Genomic DNA, 22,994 nt, shown 5'->3' on the forward strand with positions numbered 1-22,994 from the left:
TTCCTCCACCTCACGTCAGTAAGGACCCCCACCAAAAACATGCACCCATCATCGTCTGACCAGCGACGGACATTTATCACCTGGTCGCCGGGCGCGTCCACGTATGCTGCCCACTGCTCCTGGCTGTGCCCCCGGAGGAAGGACAAGCCAGGATGGGTCAAAAGCAGAGGATCCATTTCACCGGCCACCATCAAAGCGTGTGTGTGTGTGTGTGTGTGTGTGTGTGTGTGTGTATGTGCAAGCATGTGTTGTAGTGTGGTGTGTTGCGTGACGAATAAAGACTGTTTCTTCTTTCTGTTTCTTAAACGTTCGACGGAAAGTCATAAGGACCACGAATTCCTTTCTGAAGCAACTTCCTCCTCACCACGGAGAAGAGGCGCTTTCATTTAAGATCCTTTCTAATAAAAAAAAAGATCTGAGTTTGTCTCTGCAGAGGACACGACTGGCTGAATACACAGATACATACCCCTTTATAATATCTTGCCGTGGGGTGTGGTATTAGCAGACTACTCCAACAAGTCGTCTGATTAATTAGTACTGTCTGCCAGACTGACTTATCTCTTTGAGAGCGGCATTGAGCGAGAACACAACGCTCAAACCACTTTTTAAACAGCCAAAACAATGTGTTGCGCTAAGTACTGCGACTTTACCACTACAGTGCGATCCTACAATGGGTTTTTTTAATTTTCAATTTAATGCAAGAACACGACCCTTAACGCCACTGCCCACAACCAAAAAAAAATTAACTTTGTAATTTCAAATTACAGTGAATTTTACATACAATTAAAAGTAAAAAAATATGTATTATATTCAAAACATATAACTGTGAATGTGTATGTTAAAGTGACTACTATACGATCTCTATACTATATTAACTGTTGAATTCATGATATCATGAATTCCGGGTCGTTATCATTATTATTTTAATTGTAAAATATCATATTCATAAAGATCAATTCTACAATTACTCTCTATAAACGTTTTTCTCATTGGATTAAAATCTCAAGTCTTTCAAATTAAAAAATACGAAAACGAATGGAAACACATTATATACAATATTACGAAGTGTTATTCAAGGAGTCAGTAATTCGTACTTATCTCCCCCCCCTTTCCTGACCTTATGCACTATATAAGAATGCACCCATCGACTTTATTATTTATAAGTGATCTGTTATTGATATGTTTATACATTCACATTTTCCATTTAAACAACTTGTAATTGTCCTTTTAAATAAAGTTCGTGTGTGTGTGTGTGTGTGTGTGTCTGTGTGGGGGGGTGTAACAAGTCTCTCCAACATGGCGGACGGGCATGGCGATAATCACGTCCCTGTTCTGCTTTCGTTCTCGGATTTCTCCCGTCCTTCGACAGTTCCCTCGGGTTCAGGACACCAAGTGCTAATGCAGAAGTTTTTGTCACTGTATGGAAACCGTGTCGACGTATCTCGCAAGTTTATTATTCAGTTTTACTCCGACGAATGGCAGCAATACGTTGATTTGCCGGAGGAATTGACGATAACAGAGAGGTGCAAGCTGCGATTGGTGCCATTGCAATCACGCGTAAGATGGAATTTTCTTATTTATTTTTTAACAGACCATAACCTAGGAAAAAAAACAAAAAAACAAGAGATTTGTCTTACGGGGATCGGATAAGGCGACAAAAGGGCCACTCACAGTGAAATGCCGCGGTGAAAGGAGACTAAACTGCAACGGATCAGAGACGTGCTTCCTCTCCGTCGTTACTTCCTGTTTACACGGGACGTCACCAAGCAACTGGCGCAAACATAATGTCATTATTATCATTTATTATCATTAATTTGGCATTGCCTTGGGGGGAGAAGAACCTTAAAAATTTAAATTCCCATTTCATAACTGTTTTGATCTCCTTTTGACAAGTATGACACATTACTATTTGTGCCCAAGCACAATCGTCTACATATTATATCAATTTGTTTTAGCACAGGATGTCTACAAAAAGGGTGTGCCATTGACCACAAAGGAAAATAATAACATTTATACTTTTCTGAATAGTAATCAACTTAAGCTGCAATATAATTGGTGCAGCCAGTTTCAACTTCAGCTCGAAGTTCTCACGTTTATTGGCAGCAACAATTGTCTATGGATGGTGGAAGATACGATAGACAGATAGACAGATAGACAGATAGATAGATAGACAGATAGATAGATAGATAGATAGATAGACAGACAGATAGATAGATAGATAGATAGATAGATAGAGAGACAGATAGATAGATAGATAGATAGATAGATAGATACTTTATTGATCCCCTGGAAGGAAATGTAAGTGTTACAGCAGCTCACATCAAAATGATAAGAATAACATGATAAGAATACAAAAAGAAAAATGAAGACGGCAATATGCAGTAAACCCGAGGATTACCAGAAAAATGGCAATATGCAGAAAAGCCAAAGATTAACTTAAGGATCAAAAATAGGGAATGTACAATATACAATAAAAAAAATAAACCTCGGAAAAACAATAAAAAAAACCAAAACATCGGCTATTACAATAACCTTCAGTAGGATATGAATAGCAAAATACACTTAACAATATATTTAATGTATATTAATTATTTCTTAATAAATGCTCCAACACCAGCATCCTCCTCATAGTGATATTCACCATTACTCTGTACTAGGGACTCATACTGTAGTTTACTTTATTCCATTGTAATTAACTCTCTCTGACCTTGTGTCATACTTAATTCATGGTCTGTCGGTCTGTAAATCATACAAACAAGATATAAACCAAAAAATAGGAAAGGGTCAATATTAACTGAACTAACATCCTGAGGTGTTGTTTTCGCTGTCTGTTTATTATTCTTTTTTTTCCCTTTGCAGGTGACAACACTAGGGAACCTTTCCACAAACACCACAGCATTTTTCTGCTGTGACTTGCAGGAGAGATTTCGGCCGGCTATCAAGTATTTCGGTGACATTATCACTGTGGGGCAGAGACTGGTAGGTCTCCTCTATAGTTAATTTGATTTTATTTTCCAAGTATATTTGAAATTCTTGTTTTCTTTGAACTGAAGGAAGGTTTGTCAGTTGTGTACCATTGGGTCAACATTTATCTTAAGTGATTGCGATCGCTGTTTTTTCCGGTAAAGTCTCAAGTATACGGCCTGCCCTAGATCCAACATGGCATACTACATACTACATGTGCATACTGTCGTCCGGCGTGATTTATTATGTGTTATTAAAAAAACAATAGACTCTCAGCCATATTAAGTCTTTGTCATGATATTCTTACCCTCACAACCGCTTGCAATAACACTGTCCTTTGGACGACCAGTGGGATGACAAGGGCACGGCTTTTCTATCATACATGACCGCCGCCAACCCCCCTCTTTGTAGAACGATCTTATCATGTTTTAATCAATAAACAACTAATCATCATTACTTCTCAAAGTGGGGGGAAATCACCACAGGTGAGACAAAAAAACCATAGAAACAAATAACATGTACTTGAAAAAACATAAAACATAGAGCGATCAGATGACATCAACACGTATTTGACAAAACATAATGAATTAAGGAGATTAAAATTAGAACATCAATTACGGCACGTGACCTCTTCCTGTGATAGTTATAGCAGGCGCAGGCTCGGTAATTATTCTTAATATTAGGATCAAGGTCTTCTGTCAACTGAACCCAAGCATACATTGTCATTGCAGTTTACTGATAATAGTTTTGAGAATTGTTGATTAGATTTGATGTCATTTGCATCCTTCAGTTATCGGTGATGCAAATCCAGCCTTGCTCAATTATTGTTGTGAAAATGACAGTCTGGTAGACCGACTTCCAATCAGAACATTTTGTTACATGTTACGATGTGGCTTATTTCGGCACATATAATGAAAAAGAATAAATAAGGACTCTTTAATAGTCATGATCTGTTTTCCTTCTAACTTTGTTAAAGGTGTTCCATCTGTCGTTTGAGTTTTTCAAAATGTTCTTGAAGAAAGATGTTCTTTAACTTTAAGGAACTGGGCGTTCCCTTCGCTGTCTCTGCCGTTGCTTTGTCCCCCAAGCTCCAGGGAGCTCGGATTTTAAACGTCCCGGTCATCGTATCGGAGCAATACCCCAAAGGTCTCGGCAGCACTGTTCCAGAGCTCGACTTGACCGCCGCTCGCCTGGTGTTCCCAAAGACCAAATTTTCCATGGTGCTTCCTGAGATGGAGAAAGCTTTGGCAGAGCTGCCGGCTGTTTGCAGTGTGGTTTTGTTTGGTGTGGAGGTACGCTGCTAATTTACCTGCACTAGACAAATGTGTTTTGTGAGTATCATTATTGAACATTTATCGACTAGATCTGTGGGTTTGAGAGGCTCGTTGCCTTAAATCCGCTGCTCCTTAAGTCCCTAGAGTGGAGATGTTGCGTGAATTTATCTTGTGGTCTTGTTCTAGAATCAAGACTACGAGGGGTCAACACGGGGACAGAGTGGAGTCCCATTACCGTGAGGGGAGGGGTTTAAAAACAATTACGAACTACGAAGGGAAAACCAGCATTGTTATGAAAGTGTCTGCAGCTCTCTCAGATGAGCACTTTTTAATTTAATTGTATTTATTTTATCTCAGGTTATGAAGGCTAAACTGTATCTACCACGGGATTGTAAAGAAAAGAAAGAACAACTCAACATGCCCATAAATCCCACTAAATATTAAAGAAAAATACCCTCCTATTAAGTCCTGGTCCCCCTGTTGCTTCACAGTCAGGACGATGGTCACAAATCCATTTCCTTCCTATTTATTTTTACCTTATTTTGACCACACTTTCCCTCCCTCCACATACAGACCCATGTGTGCATACAGCAGACTGCACTCGATCTGATCGGCCGGGGCTACGAGGTCCACGTTGTCGCCGACGCCACCTCATCCCGAAGCATGGTGGACAGGATGCTCGCTATGGAGGTGCACTTCGATCTTGTTCCAAAAACCCCAAGCCGAGGAGCTTAAAGCACCACGGGGGGGTTTTTGTAGAGCGTCTTACCGCATGCATGTCCTAACGCTCACTTTTACCAGAAGCTTCTGTGATCGCCGCAAAGAAAAAAATAATCTCTCTCTCCGTGAACTTCAACTGTCAAACAAACCAGTGGTTAAAATAGGAGGCAGGCTGAAACTTGCAACTTAAGTCTATTGGAGAAAGGTCTCTGTTGTAGAGCACCAAACTGAAAATTTCAGTTCTCCAAACAGTGGGCAAATGAACCCACTGGTGAATGTGAGTGTGAGGGTGAGCATATAGACATATCAAGGTAACAAACACAGTCAAACATAGCTGCAAGCGGTGATTTGGGGGTTCAAGCCCACATAGACCGGTTAAACCTCCTGATGCAAGGTGGCGAGAACTTCCCGGAGAGTTAAATAGGTATAGTCCTCAAGTCCTACAAGATATACCAATTCTGAGATATGGCCAACTTTGTGCTTGGACATGCCACTATCTATTGCAAATCTCTGTCACATACGATTACATGGTAAAGAGTGATGACATCTACAGCAACCTTCATAGCATTGTGGACATCTATCCAATGATCCAAAGATTTGAACAGTCATGTCCTACAGACATAATCTCTGCAGTCTGGTCACGCTTTGACTGATTTGCATAGAAGATTTGGTGTGAGTGTTCTGTAGACAGTTCTGTTAATTGAGTGTCATGGTGACTGTATAAGCCCAACGGGAATTATAAGCGATTGTGTGACACGCCAAATGTTATTACATCTAACATGGCGCTAATAATGTACCAATCACAACCAAACTGCACTGACCAATAATGGGCTATGAAGCGTTTTGAACGTAAAGAGATACAAATGGGTCAATTCTAAAATGCTTTCGGACATATTGTTTTTATTTTTATTTTGACCTCCGTTCAACATCTGCACCAAAGTGCGTGACGAAGGTACAATGCATTATGGCTGATTTGGTGTTAGACCATGCCCCTATTCAAATTTGTTGGTTGTCTGCGGCCATGTTGTTTATCCAATTGGCCTTACTTTATAGACTGTGTGTAGATAGTTGCGCTGATGCTGTGACACAAATATGGTGCAGATTTGTCAAACATAAATGCCTTGGGCAAAAAAAAAAAAAGTTTTTCGAAAAACATTTAAAATGGCGGAAAATCTAAGTAAGCAGACTTGAGTGGTCCTACCGACTTTTTTTGTCGACTGGGGTTGCCTGCATATATATACTTTAAGTTTTGTTTAATGGCCTACAAATTCTTTTAAATGTAGTTATAGCACCACCCTCACCCCATATCTGCACATTTCTGATTTGAGAAACACAGTAAATTATCCATTTGCGAGATGTCATTTCTCTATGTTTTACCATCTCATAGGAATTTGAGCCAACATTTCTGAAGAAAAACGATACAATTTCACAGTTCAGATTTTTTTTTTCACAATTTCACTCTTAAGAAACCTCCAAATCACTTTTAAGTCCTACAACAACCTGATACTGTCCCCAGCATCGTTCCAGGAACCTTTTTTGGAATCTAGGCGGGGACAATCGGGGACCTGTAAAAAGTGAGCGTCTCAACGGTTGAATTTTCATCCAGCAGAAATGCTTACTGGTATCGTACCCTTTTCTTTCACTTCAGAGAATGTCCCGCGTGGGCGTCATCATTACCACCAGCGAGGCCGTCCTCCTTCAGCTGGTGGCCGACAAAGAGCACTCCAAGTTCAAGGAGGTGCAGAATATCATCAAAACCAGCGCACCCGAGTCAGGCTTGCTGACAAAGGTGTAAACTCTCAGGCGGACTTCACATGTTAAATGTGTGCGTGGGGGGTGGGGCATAAATAAAAGTTGTAAAAGCTTTTAATTGTGATTTTTATTTTTTATTTTTTTCGTGGAATCTATTCATAGAAACGTATCGCTACACAGACACCCCTTTTGGCACGTGCGTGTGTAGGCGCGTGCGTATAGCCCTATAACATCAATACTACCTGGCAGTGATGTCACAAGGCCTATGTCATAAAGCATAGCAAAATGGACGTATTTCGTGTATCAAGAAAATGGTTCCCGAGAGACTGGGCGTGTAAAACGGGTACAGGCTGCCGTGAAGACACCAAAAAGAGAGGACTCCTTTGATTGAATTGGTCAAACCCTTGAGTGGAACGGCCACTTACATGTGAATATTGTTCCGTCGAACTTGACCGGCAAATTGACTGTGCCGTTTAAAAATATATATATATTAACGCAAGAATAAAAGAGGTAGTTCGAGCAAGAGGAAGGAACTATTATATCAAAGCGTTGTTAAAAAAAAACGTCTTATTTGGGGTCAGACACGGTGTCATATCCTGACAAATAGAATTCATATAATAGAATGCAATTTGTAAAGATTTGTAGGTTGTGCAAATGTAAAAAAAAAAAAAAAAAAAAACAAACTGATGAAACCGAAGTTTGAACTTACGTTATATCATATAAAAACACATAACTATGCATACACAGTATATTATAAAGATAAAATAAATAGATATAAAAAAAACAAAGAATAATAAAGCAAAAAAAAAAACTTTCGTAAAATAGGTTTATGGTGCTTCAGAAACGGTGTTATTAGTGTTGTTGCTTCCTTGTATCATATTCATTTGAATCCACTAAAACGTGTCCGCGCATCCAACAAAAAACACGACGGACTCCCGACGCCGAGCGACATCCACCAGGAAGTACTTCGCGCAGCCGACGTTTGACCTCGCTCGCCGCACCAGGTTTGGAGTGTGACGACGGCGGAGCGTCGCGTCGCGTCGGGCTCAGTTGGGCTGAAACGCGCACACGAAGCGACGGGGATCCAGTTACTTGACGTCATACTTAAATGAACCCCCCTGACGAAATTCCCAAAGCAACGGGTTGTCGCGCAGACGTTTTAAGTTATTTCCTTTTTTTTTTTTTTTTTTTTTGTAGGCGAGTTCGTTTGCTAGCGGAACGCGTAGCCGTCGCAAGCTAACTCAAATCTTCGTTGCGTTGGAGCGGGACTTTGTTGGCAAAGGTACGGCAAGACTTAATTCAATGATTAGTTATCACTTGTGCTTGTAATGCAATGCCATTCCTTGGATGATATGATATTGCTGCGATGTATGTCTTTTGAAGGCCAACAGCAAAGCTAGCGCAAGCTAATATGTTACTAGGCTCGTTACCAGGTGAATTATTAAATACGACCGCTCATTTTAGAACTGGCTAAACTGTAACTGTTGGCTGTTCTGTCAATGTCAAACGATTGTGTATATATATTTAAAAAATAGGCTGTTTGGTTGGGAGAGGGTAGAAGAGATTAAGAATGATGGTTCCCTTAATCCTCCCTTAATAGACGCGGATCAAAGGCACCATATCCCGTCTGTCGTGTCCTTAAACAGGGGTTTTCAATCCCTAGTTGCAGAACTAGAACATTGCAAATCAAATTTGTGGTACACCGTATTGATGCTGCAGCGAAGTATCAAGCAGAACTGTGTTATGGCTCAACTAAATAAAAGGTCAGTCGAAAAATCATTCAAATTTATTGATGTGCATTCGTAAAATAAAATCGTGCGACAATAAATGTAGGTACGCTACTTAAATCTCTTAAGTAACCGTAGGCCTGGACAAAATGATCTTTTAACTGCAGGGCCTGGCTTGTAACTGCAGGGCAAGAGTTTCTGGTTAGAGATGTAATTTAAGGGTGTCTTTATCCCATAAAATGCACCACAACATACAAGACATTTGACTCTGGCCGTTAGTGACCATTTTGTTCAAAACATAGTTAAATGTCATCCAAATCTTAGTAAAAATCGACCGTATTTTGGATTTAAGATAAACTGTATTTTCAATGAGAAATGGGGCAGTTGTAAATTTATTGTTTTAGTAGAAGCTTCTTTTGAATCATTGTCCTACTGAAGTCAATGAGGAAACTAGTCAAGGAGAAACTGCTGCATAAGTTAATCATCCATATCTCCTGCATTCCTGGCTTGATTGTAATGACCAATGGCTCCTTTTATACCTTCATTTTGACTTTCATGACTTCCACAACCATGTATTCCCTAGTGTATTTGATTATTTTACAGTTATATCTAGTCTGCAGCTGAATTCACGTTACGATGCATTGACATTCCAAGAGGTTGTGTTGTTGTCTTGTTCGAGAACATGGGTTGAGATAATGAATGTCTGCTGACGGTGACGGGTCAGTGACTTTAATCATGTCATTTTCTTTTACAGAAAGAAAATATTTATTGCAAATATGTGCAGTGTGTGTACACATTTTTGCAACCATAGTCTCTTAATTGTGCACATTTTTCTTTTGGTGATGTGTATGTTTTCCTCCAGGTAAAGAGTGCCATGTTGGGTTGCATGGAGCAGAACAGTGAGAGGGACCTCTGAGCACCTCACCTTACCCAGTTTGGAATTTTGTGCCCTGCCCTTGAGAAATGGAGGATGGGTGGTGGTGAATCCTCACCATGAGCTTGAGCTTCAAAGCTCATTAAGATGCCATAAGGGTGTCGGACAAAGAGTGACAGAAGGGCTTGTCGAGTCATGTCGGAGAAGGAGATGTCGAGAGGCGAGTCCCACGATGCCATGGAACACCCACGTTTCTTTGTGGGGTGCGAGGATGCCGAGGGAGAGGAGGTCCTGGGATACGACCGCCTCTACCAACACGTTCAGGAAGAGGAGGAAGATGAGAATGAGATGTACGACTCGGTGAGTAGGAACCTTTGCCGATGCTTATTTGCTTAAAGCGAGGTACACACTACAAGATAATCAAGCCGATTTCAGCCCCCCCTCCCCTTTCCTACAATTGCGAGCCGAGTTTTTGATGGTTCTAAAGACTATCTTGCCAGATTTTCCTGTGGGGCGCGGTATGTTACGCATGAGTATTTTTTACTTCCCCAATCTGTTTGGAAGTCTGTCCTGGCCGTACTGATCGCAAGTATTAAACATGTTCAATATTTACAATCCAATATCTGGAGAACACTGCGAAGCATAAAGTAACATGCACAGTCCATGTTCACGCCGTCTCCATCCATTGCTTTTTATTTTTTCCTTTTTGATTTTCTGTAAAAAAAAAAAAAAAAAAGGAATAGTATAGCTAGTTCTTCCTGCCCGTCGTCGGCATGTTCATTTACTCTAAAGTCATGTTTGATCTTGCAATTTTTGATATTTGCGGTTTTGAAGTCAGGACTCTGGTAATCTGGCGTAGCCTCACCCCCCTGTCAAATCTCGTGTGGCAATCTCATGTTGCCACACGAGATTTGACACGGAGGTGAGGCTACGCCTGATTACCAGAAAGTCATTATTTTCAATGCTAGACTGCTGTCTCACATGAGTTATAAATGTTTATACAATATCGCTATAAACATCTTTACTGAACCAGCATATTACTAGTACTATCGTTGCAAAATACGCAGTGCTGCTATATACTATTTTGTATTTACTTTAGCATAAATGCTGACTATCATAGTCAGCTGCACAAGTGCTACTCCCTGTTAAATTCCGTTTATAGAGCTGTAAATTTATAAAATTTTATCTCTTCTTCTGCTGTAAAACTTGATTTCCCTCGCAAGGATTAGTACATTGTTATCGTCCTTGAGGAGGAGACTTGTAGAATATTTCCTAACACAGTTACAAAGACGGTTTCCACTTGTCTTTCTGTTTTGTTTTTTTGTTTGCAGCCGCCAGAGAGGCAGATAGTCGTTGGCATTTGTGCCATGTCAAAGAAGTCCAAGTCTAAGCCCATGAAGGAGATCTTGGAGCGACTTTGTCTCTTCAAGTACATCACCGTGGTAACCTTTGAGGAGGATGTAATCATCAATGAACCTGTTGACAACTGGCCGCTCTGCGACTGTCTCATCTCCTTCCACTCCAAAGGTAGGCTTTCCCTGCATCCGAAAGAGCAGACTACATGTTTGTAGTGTCGTTCAGTGTGTTTTATTATGTGAGTGAAAAGAAGAACACTGCATAGAAACCATAGAAACCCGTCCTCTCAAAGTATTGTGGGATACGCTGACCAGTGTAGTGTGTAATGTTTGCACACTACAATATTTCACTATAGCATGTCATCCCGGTCCTTTTCGCATACTTTTTGAGCATACTTTGTTGTCGGATACTTTTCTTTAGTCGGCCTAACTTACTTTAACCTAGTAAAAACATCATGTTGAGTTATTATACGTTTTGGAACATATTCCAAACACAAAACAATTTATTACCTTGCTGGCTAGAGTTAGTGACGTACTACCAGAACCACATTCAATGTGACAAATTGAACATCAAGACAACCCTGTAACTCTCTTGGGTTGTATGTGACAAATTTACAATAAATCTCCCCTCCACAGATTAATTTATACAGGAAACTACCAGACTATGATACATCCTTTATCAACCTTTTCAGGTTTTCCATTGGACAAGGCAGTGGCATATGAGAAACTCAGGAACCCTTTTGTCATTAATGACCTTGACCTCCAGTATTGTATTCAAGACCGGTAAGTTATACCATTTACATACTTCCTTTTAAAAAAATATATATCTTGCTGCAATTGCCACTATTTTCTTAATTCATTCTTCTTATTTGAGGGTTCTATAAGTATACTTGAAGCATAATGTCATTTTATAGATGTCATTTATTTTCATTCTGTTTGTAATACATGGAGGCTCTGTGCACGACACATGCCCACCTTTGAATCTATAGAGCAATACCAATGGAGAACCATTCTCTCAAACACAAAAGGCGTTTTCACACTGAACAGTTCTGGGGACTCCCTGAAGGGAACTAGGAACTGGGGAGGTACCCCGAGAACTAGATACATCAATGGCTTTTTTCCTGTTGCATTCGCGCTGCCAATAGGAACTCTGTAGTCACGTCAGCCAATGGGGTTTTAGCATGTGTTCCGTGTTGTATTTACTATGTAACCTTCACTGATTTCACCTTATCTGTCCACCAAAATCAGTTTCTGAACAAATCTGAGGTGAGAAATAAGCTATCCAGTTGCTGAATCTTCATTCATATTAGATCTACAAGGCCTAATTTCAAAGTTTGTTCCGATTTTCGTAAGGTACGGACATGCATCGGGACACTGCACGTGGAGTTTTTGTTTCATTCAATTAACGTCATAAAATAAAATAAATACACATAATTAAAATACTGTTTTTATAGTATGTTTTTATATATGTTTTTTTTTATTTTATTGGTTATTTTTTTATATCACCTCTGAGTGTACGTGGGCTGGTCCCCACCCAGAGCGATGCGACTCGACCGGTGCCGGACTGTCCTCAGTCCGATGGCCCGGTGAGGGACCGTGGACTTACGTCACTGAAGGTTCATCTCATGCCAGTTAGTTCCTGCCCTTGAGTAGGAGCTAAATAAGTCCTCCAAGAATGGCATTCTAAGAACTACGAACAGTTCCTCCAAAAGTTCTTAGAACTAGGAAAAACGCCTAAAGACATCTGGCAGCCTGAACGGTGACAGAAACTCACCACAATCCAGCAGACCAAGCCTCAAGCCCATTAAATAGGCTTACAAACACCAAAATACAACTAAGGAAAGCAAGCAACAATCTTAACAGACAGTATCAGCAGTCAGGATCTCTATTCCCAGCAGTCAACATTGCTCAAATCACTGTGAAACATCAGTAAATGTCAAGCACATTAAGCTATAGCCGGCACAAACAATAGCATCAAGCACGCATATTTACATGTAAGCTATGTGTGTGTCTCTTGTGTTTGCGGGATAAATCGCTGGACCGGGACATGGGCAGGAAGTGTAAACAGATTTTACTTCACAAGTAACACAAACCAACAATCAAACCGTTTTCAGGCTATTAAATTAGCTTTGAAAGAAATGTCCATATCTCAATGTGTGCACCTGCATTTAATGCACTGCAACAACCCATGTAAGAGCATAATCTTATATTTTGGACCGAAAACAAGGCCTAACCTAGAACAAAATCGATATAACGATTAAATATATACTATAGCTATGCCTTGCACAAGCAGAAGAATTGGGCTATGAAGCCTCAAACTGCTCATTTGGTGTGTGGACCTTTCACTCGCTCCAAGGTGAATTGTGTGTTTTCTACTGTATCAATAACTACTGAGTATATATTTGGTGAGCACTATTCTATGTCCTTTGCAATTATTACGTAAGTACGCAAACGCAAGGCCTTATTGGACGTACCCTCCTTGGTTCCTGTGGCGTTATTACACCTGACTCCACCTGGGGGCAGTAGAGGACAGATCAGATCTGGTTAGTAGAGTAATCGCTGCACAGTGTCAGTCAATAGATAAAAATGAAATAAAATAAATGTGTCTATAAACAAACATGAACTGGTCAGCCCTAAATGGGCAGGTGGCGGGTACGTGAAAGTAATGTAGTAAAATGTAACAAGTATGAATTGTTTATAGAGCATACTATTAATATATAATCCTCAGCAATCTAACATTTAAATGTATGACGTAATGATGTATGTTCATGCCTTCTGTCTTGCAGGAGGGAAGTATACAGAATACTGAAGGCCGAGGGGATCCAGCTACCTCGCTTCGCTGTTCTAAACAGGGATCCTGCAAGACCAGAGGGTTAGTGGGGTAATAAAAGAAGATGTAGGGATTTACTACAGAAGGCAAAACACATCTATCTTAGCACAAAATAATTGAATTCTGCACAATGCAACACTCTCAACCTTATAGACCCTTGCTGTTTTGTGAGGGCTTGCTTACGAACTGATTAGCATATTACTGTTTAGGTTTTAAGGAAAGTAGAAGTGTCATTATTAAACACAAGGATTTTGTGTTTAAAAAAAAAAAAAAAAATATATATATCTGCTACGACTCCTGCTTCCTCAGAGTGTAACCTGGTGGAAGGTGAGGACCATGTCGAAGTCAATGGTGAAGTGTTCCAGAAACCTTTTGTAGAGAAGCCTGTTAGTGCCGAGGACCACAATGTCTACATTTACTACCCAACGTCCGCTGGAGGTGGCAGCCAGAGGCTCTTCAGAAAGGTACAGAACGCATCTGTGTGCTGAAAAAGGGATGTTTTTATTGAAACCACATATAGGACCAATTGGTTTCTTGACTCTTCTTGAGTCTTCAGATGCATACTGTATGTAAAAGCGTTCATACATTTTATTCAATTTTGTAAGCTCTCTCCGAAATCATGAACACAGAGGTTGACTATTTTCCAACGCAGGACTTATTAAGATGCAAAATCTGCACATGACACATGCACACTACGACAGCTGCCAAGGGCTTCCTTTTCTCTGTGAGATCAGCTTCAGAATCATTGGGAAGGAGGCTTGGAGCTCTTACATTAATTCTCTTTTCCTTCTTTTTGCATGTTTAGATTGGCAGCAGAAGCAGTGTTTACTCCCCTGAAAGCAATGTGAGGAAAACTGGATCCTACATTTACGAAGAATTCATGCCAACCGATGGCACTGATGTCAAGGTTTGTCTGAAACCATGTACAGTATATCCCAAATGCAGAGACGGGAGTAAGTCTCACATGTGCAAGTCTAAAGGCTTGGGTTTAGGTTTTGGTTTTTGGATAGGTTTAGCATTTTTCTAGCCAGGCCTTATTAAAATCTTAGTTCCCATCATTTTTAACTGTTCATAGTGCAGTAACTTACAGCTCAGTCCCATGGGGCAAACATTCGAACCATAAAAACAAAAGAATACTATGAGCTTCATGTTTTTAAACATGAAGCTAAAGTAAGAATAGGTTTGAAAGAGGAGGCTGTGCCACTTCCTACTGGCAACCTTGTGTAGCCAACATTATACTTTGAATTAACTGTGGCAATTGTAAAACGCAGTTCAAATTTAAAAATGACTGTTATCATTCGCATTTTCAAAAAATACACTTAAGGTGGCGGTACACTCAAAAATAAGTAGTTTTTGACCAAAAAGACGTCTTCAGAACATAAACAAATTGATACGGTCTTCTCAGTGCCAGCCCCCGGGGTTAAACTGTGTCTTTTGCCTTTTTCTTGCTCTGAGAGCTCCCGTTGTTGCGATTGGTCGAAATGCCGTTGCGTCATGGCAGGGGACAGACTTGAACCTCCCTTTCTGGGTCAATCTCTTCCTTTTCCCGAGTCAACAAGCTTGTTTTTTCTGGAGCCACAACATTCAGAGCATGTTTTATATATACCATATTTCCTCAAATATAAACTGGTACTCAAATAAAAGTGTGTGTGTGTGTGTGTGTGTGTGTGTGTGTGTGTGTGTGTGTGTGTGTGTGTGTGTGTGTGTGTGTGTGTGTGTGTGTGTGTGTGTGTGTGTGTGTGTGTGTGTGTGTGAGATCTTGTGCTGTTCCTGTGTCTTTATTTTAGATCTATTTGTTTTCGTAAGGTTCTACTTGTATAAAATGAACCATTTAAACCCAACTAAGGGGTCTTCCGCCTTGGATTAGGACAGTGGACTGCGTCATGGAGAGAGAGCGAACTTTGGTCCACTGTGCGTGCTGTTCCCGTGTCCGAACAAAAAAAAACCAATGCAAGCTTATTTTGAGGGACAGGGCACCCAGGCGGCAGTTGAGGTAAATAAAAGCCTCGGTCGCTATTTGAGGAAATATGGATACTATCAATAAAGGACACTTGAGTTTTATTTCACTATTTTATTTTTTCTTTTTCTTTCATCTTGATGTAAAGCAAAGCCACTGCCAAGACCTCTCGCTGTCGAGTTTGTGCTTCTTTCACCACCGAGTTCTTGTTGAGTATTCTGCTGACTGTGTTCTCCAGTGGTTTGTTCTCGCATCTTTTTAAGTTTATATCCTGCTTAACTCTGTTCTGTTTAAAAAAAAAAAAAAAATCTTTCATACAAGTCGGAAACAAGTGTAAAATAAATAGATCTAAAATAAACACATGAAAACTTGCACGGAAGTCATGAACCGGCGCACTGCACTCACACCCACACTCTCTCCCTCTCTGCTCCCACGTTAGTTTCAGAATACGGTGAACTTCACTTACACAGTACGTCGTTTCAATGCTCAGATTTTTCCTGGCGGACAAAAAAAAAAAATTGGCTGTCATTAATGTCAATTGCCATTGGATCGAGTTGATTGACGATTAAATTGTCATTCTGCCCAAGCCTAAACAGCGATTTAACCGGTGTTGCCAAAGACCATATACATTATTATATTATGACTGATTGGAATACCTTAGTTGAAATTAATGTGCAGGAGAATGAGCCCTTTATATTAGAAAACTGACAGAGCATTGCACAACATGTTCATGTGGTCAGGTTTACACAGTTGGACCCGACTACGCTCATGCTGAAGCCAGAAAGTCTCCAGCCCTGGATGGCAAGGTTGAACGGGACAGCGAGGGCAAGGAGGTGCGGTATCCTGTCATCCTCAACGCCAGAGAGAAGCTCATTGCATGGAAAGTCTGTCTGGCGTTCAAGGTAATTTGATCATCTACTGATGCATTTTCTCCTGGCGACAACTTAGTGAATGTGTTTTATGTGTAAAAGTGATGCACATTGATCTCAAAATTAACTATTTGCAAAGAATTGACACAAAATGCACAACTTTAAATAACTTATCACTGAGTGAAACTGTGGGCCGAATTCACAAAGAATGGATTGATGCTTCTAATAGCACCGTGAATTGCGCATCAATTTGCGCACGCTATCGGCGCCTCGATGCGATAAATAAGCATACCTGTCAACATTGGGATTTGAAAATAATGGAAATAGTCTGTTACGCAAGGGGACTCCCCCGACGGAGTACGTGTAACGCACAAGAGGGATTTTGCGATCAGATGCAAAATCCCCGTTGTGCGTTGTGAGTGGACACTATTTTCGGCAAATATCATTTGCATAGAAAGAGGCCAATTTTGCGCAAAATGTATGCATAATGCCTAACTTTAAAAACGCAAATAGCACTAGTGAACCAAGAGTATTTGTGTGACAACGCAGTTAGTGGTACATTTCACCATTTGTGGGTGCTTTGTGAATAAGACGCTTGCTTTTTCTGTTATTTGCGGCGGTTTAGCTGCCACAAATGCTGTTCAATCCTTTTGTAAATTCACCCCTGTCTTTTTAAAGCAATACAGCAGTTATTTTGCTCATGCTGGTAAAAGTATAGTGAAATGTTTTACTTTCTGCTGTGTACTTAAAGAATAGGTTTTAAACCTATTCATTTAAACCTATGGCAGTAAATTACCAATATCTATTTTTCCATCTGTTTTGTCTTTATCCATCGATCACTTGATGTCTGTGTTGATATTTTTGGTTGGACTCGTTGGAGAATTCTCACTGCGTGGTCGGTGAGGTTAATCTGCCCGCTACACGAAAACAAACTGGGAGTATTAAAAATATTTATTCTGCAGAATAAAGAGAAAGATACAGATATGCTTCAAAAGAGTGATCTGATCAGTCTGCCCCTGCTTCTGCTGAAGAGGCCTATATACCGATGAGAGGTTGTGTACCATTGCATAGTCCATTCACAGGGCTAATCATATCCCCAGGTGTTTCTCTCATAAAATGATTTAACAGTCAAACTCCGATCAGAGGTTCAATCTTAGTATTCTATAAAACAAACCACAATGCTCTGTCAAGCCCCCTGGGGTTATCCTTATCTCCACACAAGGTTGAATGAAGATGGAATATGATCTGGTCTTGACGATACAGTATGGCATCATCTGAAAGAAGTGTCTCTTCATATGAGCTCTAAAAACCTCAATAAAACCCCAAGGCAATGTTTTAAAAGTTATGTAACGTACAAAAAGGCTCTTTTTCGTATATAAAACGTGAACATCATTCAAAGAATTGATAATCTGCATTTTTCTCTGTCTCTGTGTTTTTTGTTCACAGCAAACAGTCTGCGGCTTTGATTTACTGCGTGCCAACGGTCAGTCGTACGTCTGTGACGTCAACGGCTTCAGTTTCGTCAAGAACTCCATGAAGTACTACGACGACTGTGCCAAAATCCTCGGGTAGGAATCTATCTCCAAATCCAAAAATCCAAAAATAAAGATGTTCTCCTGTTTGGTCTGGCCAGAGATTTATTTGTTGGACTCGATAAAACTTTTAAATTGAAACTCAACTTCAGTTTTTACCCTTTCAGCATTGTGAACTGTCTATTTTAATATCATTGATGTTTGTTTTGGACTATATGATTTATTTCAGTTCACTTTTATTATACAGAAAAGTTTTGGTGTTAGTTTTTTGATTTTAAATAAAAAACTTCTTAGAGCAAGTTTGTTACCTTTGATACATCACTTTTCAAATTAGTCGTACTTTCAATTATATTTCAATGTTTTAATTGTATTTTTATTTTAGTTTTATATTTTGTGCCAGCATCCGGATTTTATCATCTAATGTTATAAAATTGTCATAAATTTTGTTTATCCATTTTTATGGTAGAGGAGTTAGTTTGTCTGATTGCAGTCTGGAAAATATTTGTGCTTTGTTTTGACTTCTATTAAAACTTTTTTTTCCACTTTAGTTTCAGTCTTTGCCTATGATAACGACCTCGCCTCTTATCAGTGAAACCGCTTTTGACTTTGTGGCTCTGACTTCCAGTAACATCATCATGAGAGAGCTGGCTCCACTGTTCCAGATCCCTTGGTCTATACCGCTGGAGGCTGAAGACATTCCCATTGTGCCGACTACCTCTGGTACCATGTATGTATCCCTTCAGTCGTACCACCTATTAGTGCAGAACCATTACAAAGTGAAGGAGTGCGAGTTTCACATCCCAGTACCTGCCGATACGCTGCATGTACCAGAGTTTAGTTTGTGACATTTGTGTGGAGAAGTTTGCTCGGTGGACATTGGTAAAAGAGACAATATGCGACTTCATGCTCTCCGGACAACTTTCTGTGAAACTGTGATTTGAAAGTCGGTGCGTGTACGTGCACACGCACATAACCAATACAGTCCACTTAGATGCTCTTTAGGCCTCTTTTCGAATCAAGGATATGAACTGGCTACTTTTTTTCCTTATAATTTTTTTTCCAGCCTGCACTCACCTCTCTGAATTTTACAAATTTAATTTTATGACCATGGCTTTTGACTCAATTGACTGCAACTTCTATCGTAGACACCTCCACTAAGCTGCAGTCGATTGCTATATCTTTGCTAATTGCACAGATATAGATAATAACTGAATGAGACAGATTCAAGCAAAAGCTGTGTGTGTGTGTGTGTGTGTGTGTGTGTGTGTGTACTGTATATTGGTTCCAATTGTTTTTTTGTTTTTTACCAAATTGATTGGTAGGATTGGACCCCTGGACATATCACCCACCCCTCAGACCCACACCAATGAAATAAAGCTAGTCATATTCCAAAGTTATAGAAAAAGCAATGATGATAATAATGATGATCGTAATAGTAAAATAAATAAAAATATAACAGCAGGCAGCAATACACAGGGTTCAGGGTAGTTGGCCCTTCGTTAAAATTCAATGGATGAGTATGCTTTGGCTCTCTGTTCCGGTATGTTTTGTGAATGCAGAAGTTCATTTGTTCTGGCCTGGTTACAGTGTAATTCTATGATCAGGTCCGGTGTTTGCGGCTGTGGGTGAGTTTCCTACGCCGCAACTAACGGCGGTTATCATTCTGAAGTAGGGCTGTATGATTATGGCTGAAATGATCATCACGATTATTTTAGTCAATATTTTGGGTACGATTATTTATCATGAGTATAAACCATTTTGGTGAAAATAATTATTTTATGGCACTTTTTAAACAGAAAACTGTCTTCACAATAATATTGTATTTTATAAATCTATAAATAAATCAACTAAGGTAAGTGGTTTAACTCACTTCAGTTGTAGAGGATATATAATTAAATTGTGTGTAGTGGGCTACACATTTTTGTTGTTATGGTAACAAATCTCTGAGGCATCTGGAAGGGAAACCCAAAAACTATAAAAAATATATATTTCCAAACACATACGCAATAAAACTGTGTTCCTTGTATTATGTAATTTCTTATGGTTATTGTTACCAGTAATTATAATTACTAATATAATAGGCTGCGTGTTGTTTAATCCAATTGTCTTCTGGTAATACTTTGATTACAATTGTACGACGTTGCGGTGATGTTTAAAAAAAACAGAGTAAGTAGGGGGAAGAGGTTCTTTCCACTTCTACAGTATTAGTTGCCTGGCTTACGGAGTTCAAAAGGCCAGCATGTTACACTTGTAATTACAGTATGTGGTTGGAGATATGGCAGTGCAACACCAAATAATGCAATATAAGGGGAGGGGTCTATTGGCTCCTATAAAATTTGAGAGAAGGTATCAAAGATTGCCAGAAATGATGTAGTCCTGGACACATCCAAAACCTCTACCTATAACTCAAGGAATCTGCCTGTATGTATGCCCTTTGATTATCTCCAATCTATCTTATCAATTCTATCATAGCAGCATTAACTTTCACAGCAGTTTGTGCTGCAGTAGCTCTTCTGCGGGATCCAAACAGACGGGCTAGCCTTCGCTCCCCACGTGCATCAATTAGCCTTGGGCGCCCATGACCCTGTCGCAGGTTCACAGGTTGTCCACTTTTGGTAGGTACTAACCACTGCATACTGGGAACACCCCACAAGACCTGATGCTCTGATCCAATGGTCTGACCACTACAATTTGGTCCTTGTCGAAGTCGCTCAGATCCTTACGTTTGCCCATTTTTCCTTCTTCCAACACATCAACTTTGGGAACTGACTGTTCACTTGCGTCCTAATATATCCCACCCCTTAATGGGTGCCATTGTAACAAGTTGATCGATGTTATTCACTTCATCTGTCAGTGGTTTTAATGTTGAGGCTGATCAGTTTTATATTTGAAGTCTGTAACTTAACAAAATGCTCTCTACTCAGGATGGAATTACGGTGTGTCATTTCTGTCATCCGCCATGGCGATAGAACCCCCAAGCAGAAAATGAAAATGGAGGTTCGCCATCAAAGGTATTTTGCGTTGTCGAATGAACAAATATATGGACCCTTTTCACAATCTTGAGTTTTTATTATTATATCCCCTTGAGAAAAGTCCCCACGTGGTGTGAACTAAAACTTAACGCACTCTATCCACGATAAAACAGGTAGTTTGCTTAATGCTGGATTAAATCACTTTTTCAGATTATGATAATCTATTACTTACCAAAAATTATTGAAATGGTGTGACCCTCTTGTCTGTTAGCTTGGTATATTGTAAAACCAGTAACTGTCTGAAAACAAAAATACCCTTAAGGAGCTTCCAACCTTACTTGTGTTTTTGTTTTGTTTTTTAATGTTTTGATTTAATTTCTTCCTGAGGTTCTTCGATCTCTTTGAGAAATGTGATGGATACAAAACTGGAAAACTCAAGCTCAAAAAGCCAAAGCAATTACAGGTGGGTGGATATTGTTGAGAAAAAAATCCTTGATAAGTCAAACAATGTATAGTATTTACATATATCTCTCTACAGGAAGTGCTGGATATAGCCCGACAGCTCCTAGTTGAACTTGGGCAAAACAATGATTCCGAAATTGAAGAGTCCAAGGCGAAATTGGAACAACTCAAAACTGTCCTGGAAATGCAAGTATTATGTTCATTTTGAGATATTTTTTCACATTTTATTTGTTCGAATTTATTTATTTCTTTCCTTCCATCCAAACATGACCCGTTCCTCTAGGTACGGCCATTTTTCTGGCATCAATCGCAAAGTTCAGCTGACATACCTACCCCATGGTTGCCCCAAAGCGTCGAGCGAGGAAGACGGTAGTTACTTTGTCAGATGTGTTATTTTCTCCACTCTCAATCCGTTTTTCTGGTATTTGTTACAAGAGTCTCTTATACAACAGTCTATAAACTGTGGCCGCATGGCTGTTTTTCCTAGACGTGCGGCGGGACGACCCATCTCTGCTGCTCGTGCTTAAGTGGGGGGGTGAGCTGACGCCAGCAGGCAGAGTCCAAGCCGAGGAACTAGGCCGCGCTTTCCGCTGCATGTACCCTGGTGGACAAGGTAGAATGACCTTTTTTAACTTACTTTGATTTTTGTTTTTCGCTTCCATTTTCTTGACGTAAAGGTTGGCTATTTTTCAAGCCAGGCCTCATTAAAATTTTAGTTCCCATCATTTTTTGCCAACACTTTATTATTGAGAAACTTTTAAGCCTTAAAGACATTCTCCTTTTCGAAAACTGGAAGCGTACATTTGATAGGGTTGCCAGGTTTTTATCAACTCTTTTGAACGTCTCCAAATGAGCTCTTTTGGCAACACTTACTTTATGGTTTCTTTTTGTTTGTTTGTTTGTTTCCTTGGTAGGTGATTATGCAGGATTCCCAGGATGTGGCCTCCTACGTCTCCACAGCACCTACCGCCATGACCTGAAGATTTACGCCTCCGATGAAGGCAGGGTTCAAATGACAGCTGCTGCTTTTGCTAAGGTTTGAACTCACAGCTCCCATTCTATCTGTAGCCTGATATTTAAATTATTAGGCCATTATATGCAATGGAGTATTTTGGATTCACACATTGTCCTTAAAGGATAGGTTTCCTTATTTTTTCCAAGCCATTAAAATGTCTGCTCCCATCATTTATAACTGTTCACAACTTCACTTAGCGCTTTACTGTTGAGAAACATGGTGCTTTGCTGAAGCTTCTCAGTGTTTTTAATGTCTATGCCTTTATAAAAGCCTTGAAAAACATGCAAAATCTCCTTTTCAAAAATGTGAAATTTGCAGTGTAGAGAGTTAGAGTGAGTCACAGTCTTTATGTCTATATGTTATACAGGAAAGAAATTGGAGCAAATTGTGGATTTTATCTAGATTTTCTTTTATTGACCCTTTTGCGCTTTGGCAAATCAGCGCTTTGGGCTACAATAAGGCTAATGTAAAGCCCCTCTCCTACTACTCTCCTACTCCTAAATCTACTGGCAATGTTCCGTATTGGCGTCATGAGGGATCCAGTGTCGTTCCGTAAATTTCCCCACTCGACCTAGTATAATTTCTGGGAAAATGCCAGTACGGCTATGAATGAAGGTTTGGGAATGGAAGCAGTAAAATAGCAGTAAAATAGAATCCAAATTAATCCCAAATAGTGGGGGGAACAAGCGCT

At 39.9% G+C, this 22,994-nt stretch overlaps 2 protein-coding genes across 6 annotated transcripts in view; both read left to right on the top strand.

Annotated features, from left to right (window-relative positions):
- Positions 1-1,158: 1,158 nt before the first annotated feature.
- Positions 1,159-6,823, top strand: isoc1 (isochorismatase domain containing 1). The gene is made up of 5 exons (XM_080017537.1): positions 1,159-1,557; positions 2,860-2,979; positions 4,053-4,256; positions 4,812-4,928; positions 6,607-6,823. Exons 1-5 carry the CDS (start codon positions 1,180-1,182, stop codon positions 6,751-6,753), a joined length of 966 nt encoding a protein of 321 aa, XP_079873663.1. The 5' UTR covers positions 1,159-1,179; the 3' UTR covers positions 6,754-6,823.
- Positions 6,824-7,825: 1,002 nt separating this feature from the next.
- The window catches only part of ppip5k2 (diphosphoinositol pentakisphosphate kinase 2), a 51,267-nt gene continuing 36,098 nt past the window's right edge, over positions 7,826-22,994 (top strand). For all 5 annotated transcript variants that reach the window (XM_080018148.1, XM_080018149.1, XM_080018150.1 and 2 more), the window contains exons 1-16: positions 7,826-7,992; positions 9,300-9,671; positions 10,643-10,838; positions 11,359-11,449; positions 13,453-13,538; positions 13,806-13,960; positions 14,302-14,403; positions 16,194-16,355; positions 17,769-17,890; positions 18,480-18,581; positions 20,779-20,865; positions 21,214-21,289; positions 21,365-21,474; positions 21,572-21,657; positions 21,776-21,901; positions 22,203-22,324. In XM_080018148.1, coding sequence (XP_079874274.1) covers positions 9,507-9,671; positions 10,643-10,838; positions 11,359-11,449; positions 13,453-13,538; positions 13,806-13,960; positions 14,302-14,403; positions 16,194-16,355; positions 17,769-17,890; positions 18,480-18,581; positions 20,779-20,865; positions 21,214-21,289; positions 21,365-21,474; positions 21,572-21,657; positions 21,776-21,901; positions 22,203-22,324 — 1,788 coding nt within the window. In that variant the 5' untranslated portion in view covers positions 7,826-7,992; positions 9,300-9,506. The remainder of the gene's footprint in view (positions 7,993-9,299; positions 9,672-10,642; positions 10,839-11,358; positions 11,450-13,452; positions 13,539-13,805; positions 13,961-14,301; positions 14,404-16,193; positions 16,356-17,768; positions 17,891-18,479; positions 18,582-20,778; positions 20,866-21,213; positions 21,290-21,364; positions 21,475-21,571; positions 21,658-21,775; positions 21,902-22,202; positions 22,325-22,994) is intronic.

The sequence above is a fragment of the Zeus faber genome (assembly GCF_960531495.2).
Source record: "Zeus faber genome assembly, chromosome: 17".
Lineage (NCBI taxonomy): Eukaryota > Metazoa > Chordata > Actinopteri > Zeiformes > Zeidae > Zeus > Zeus faber.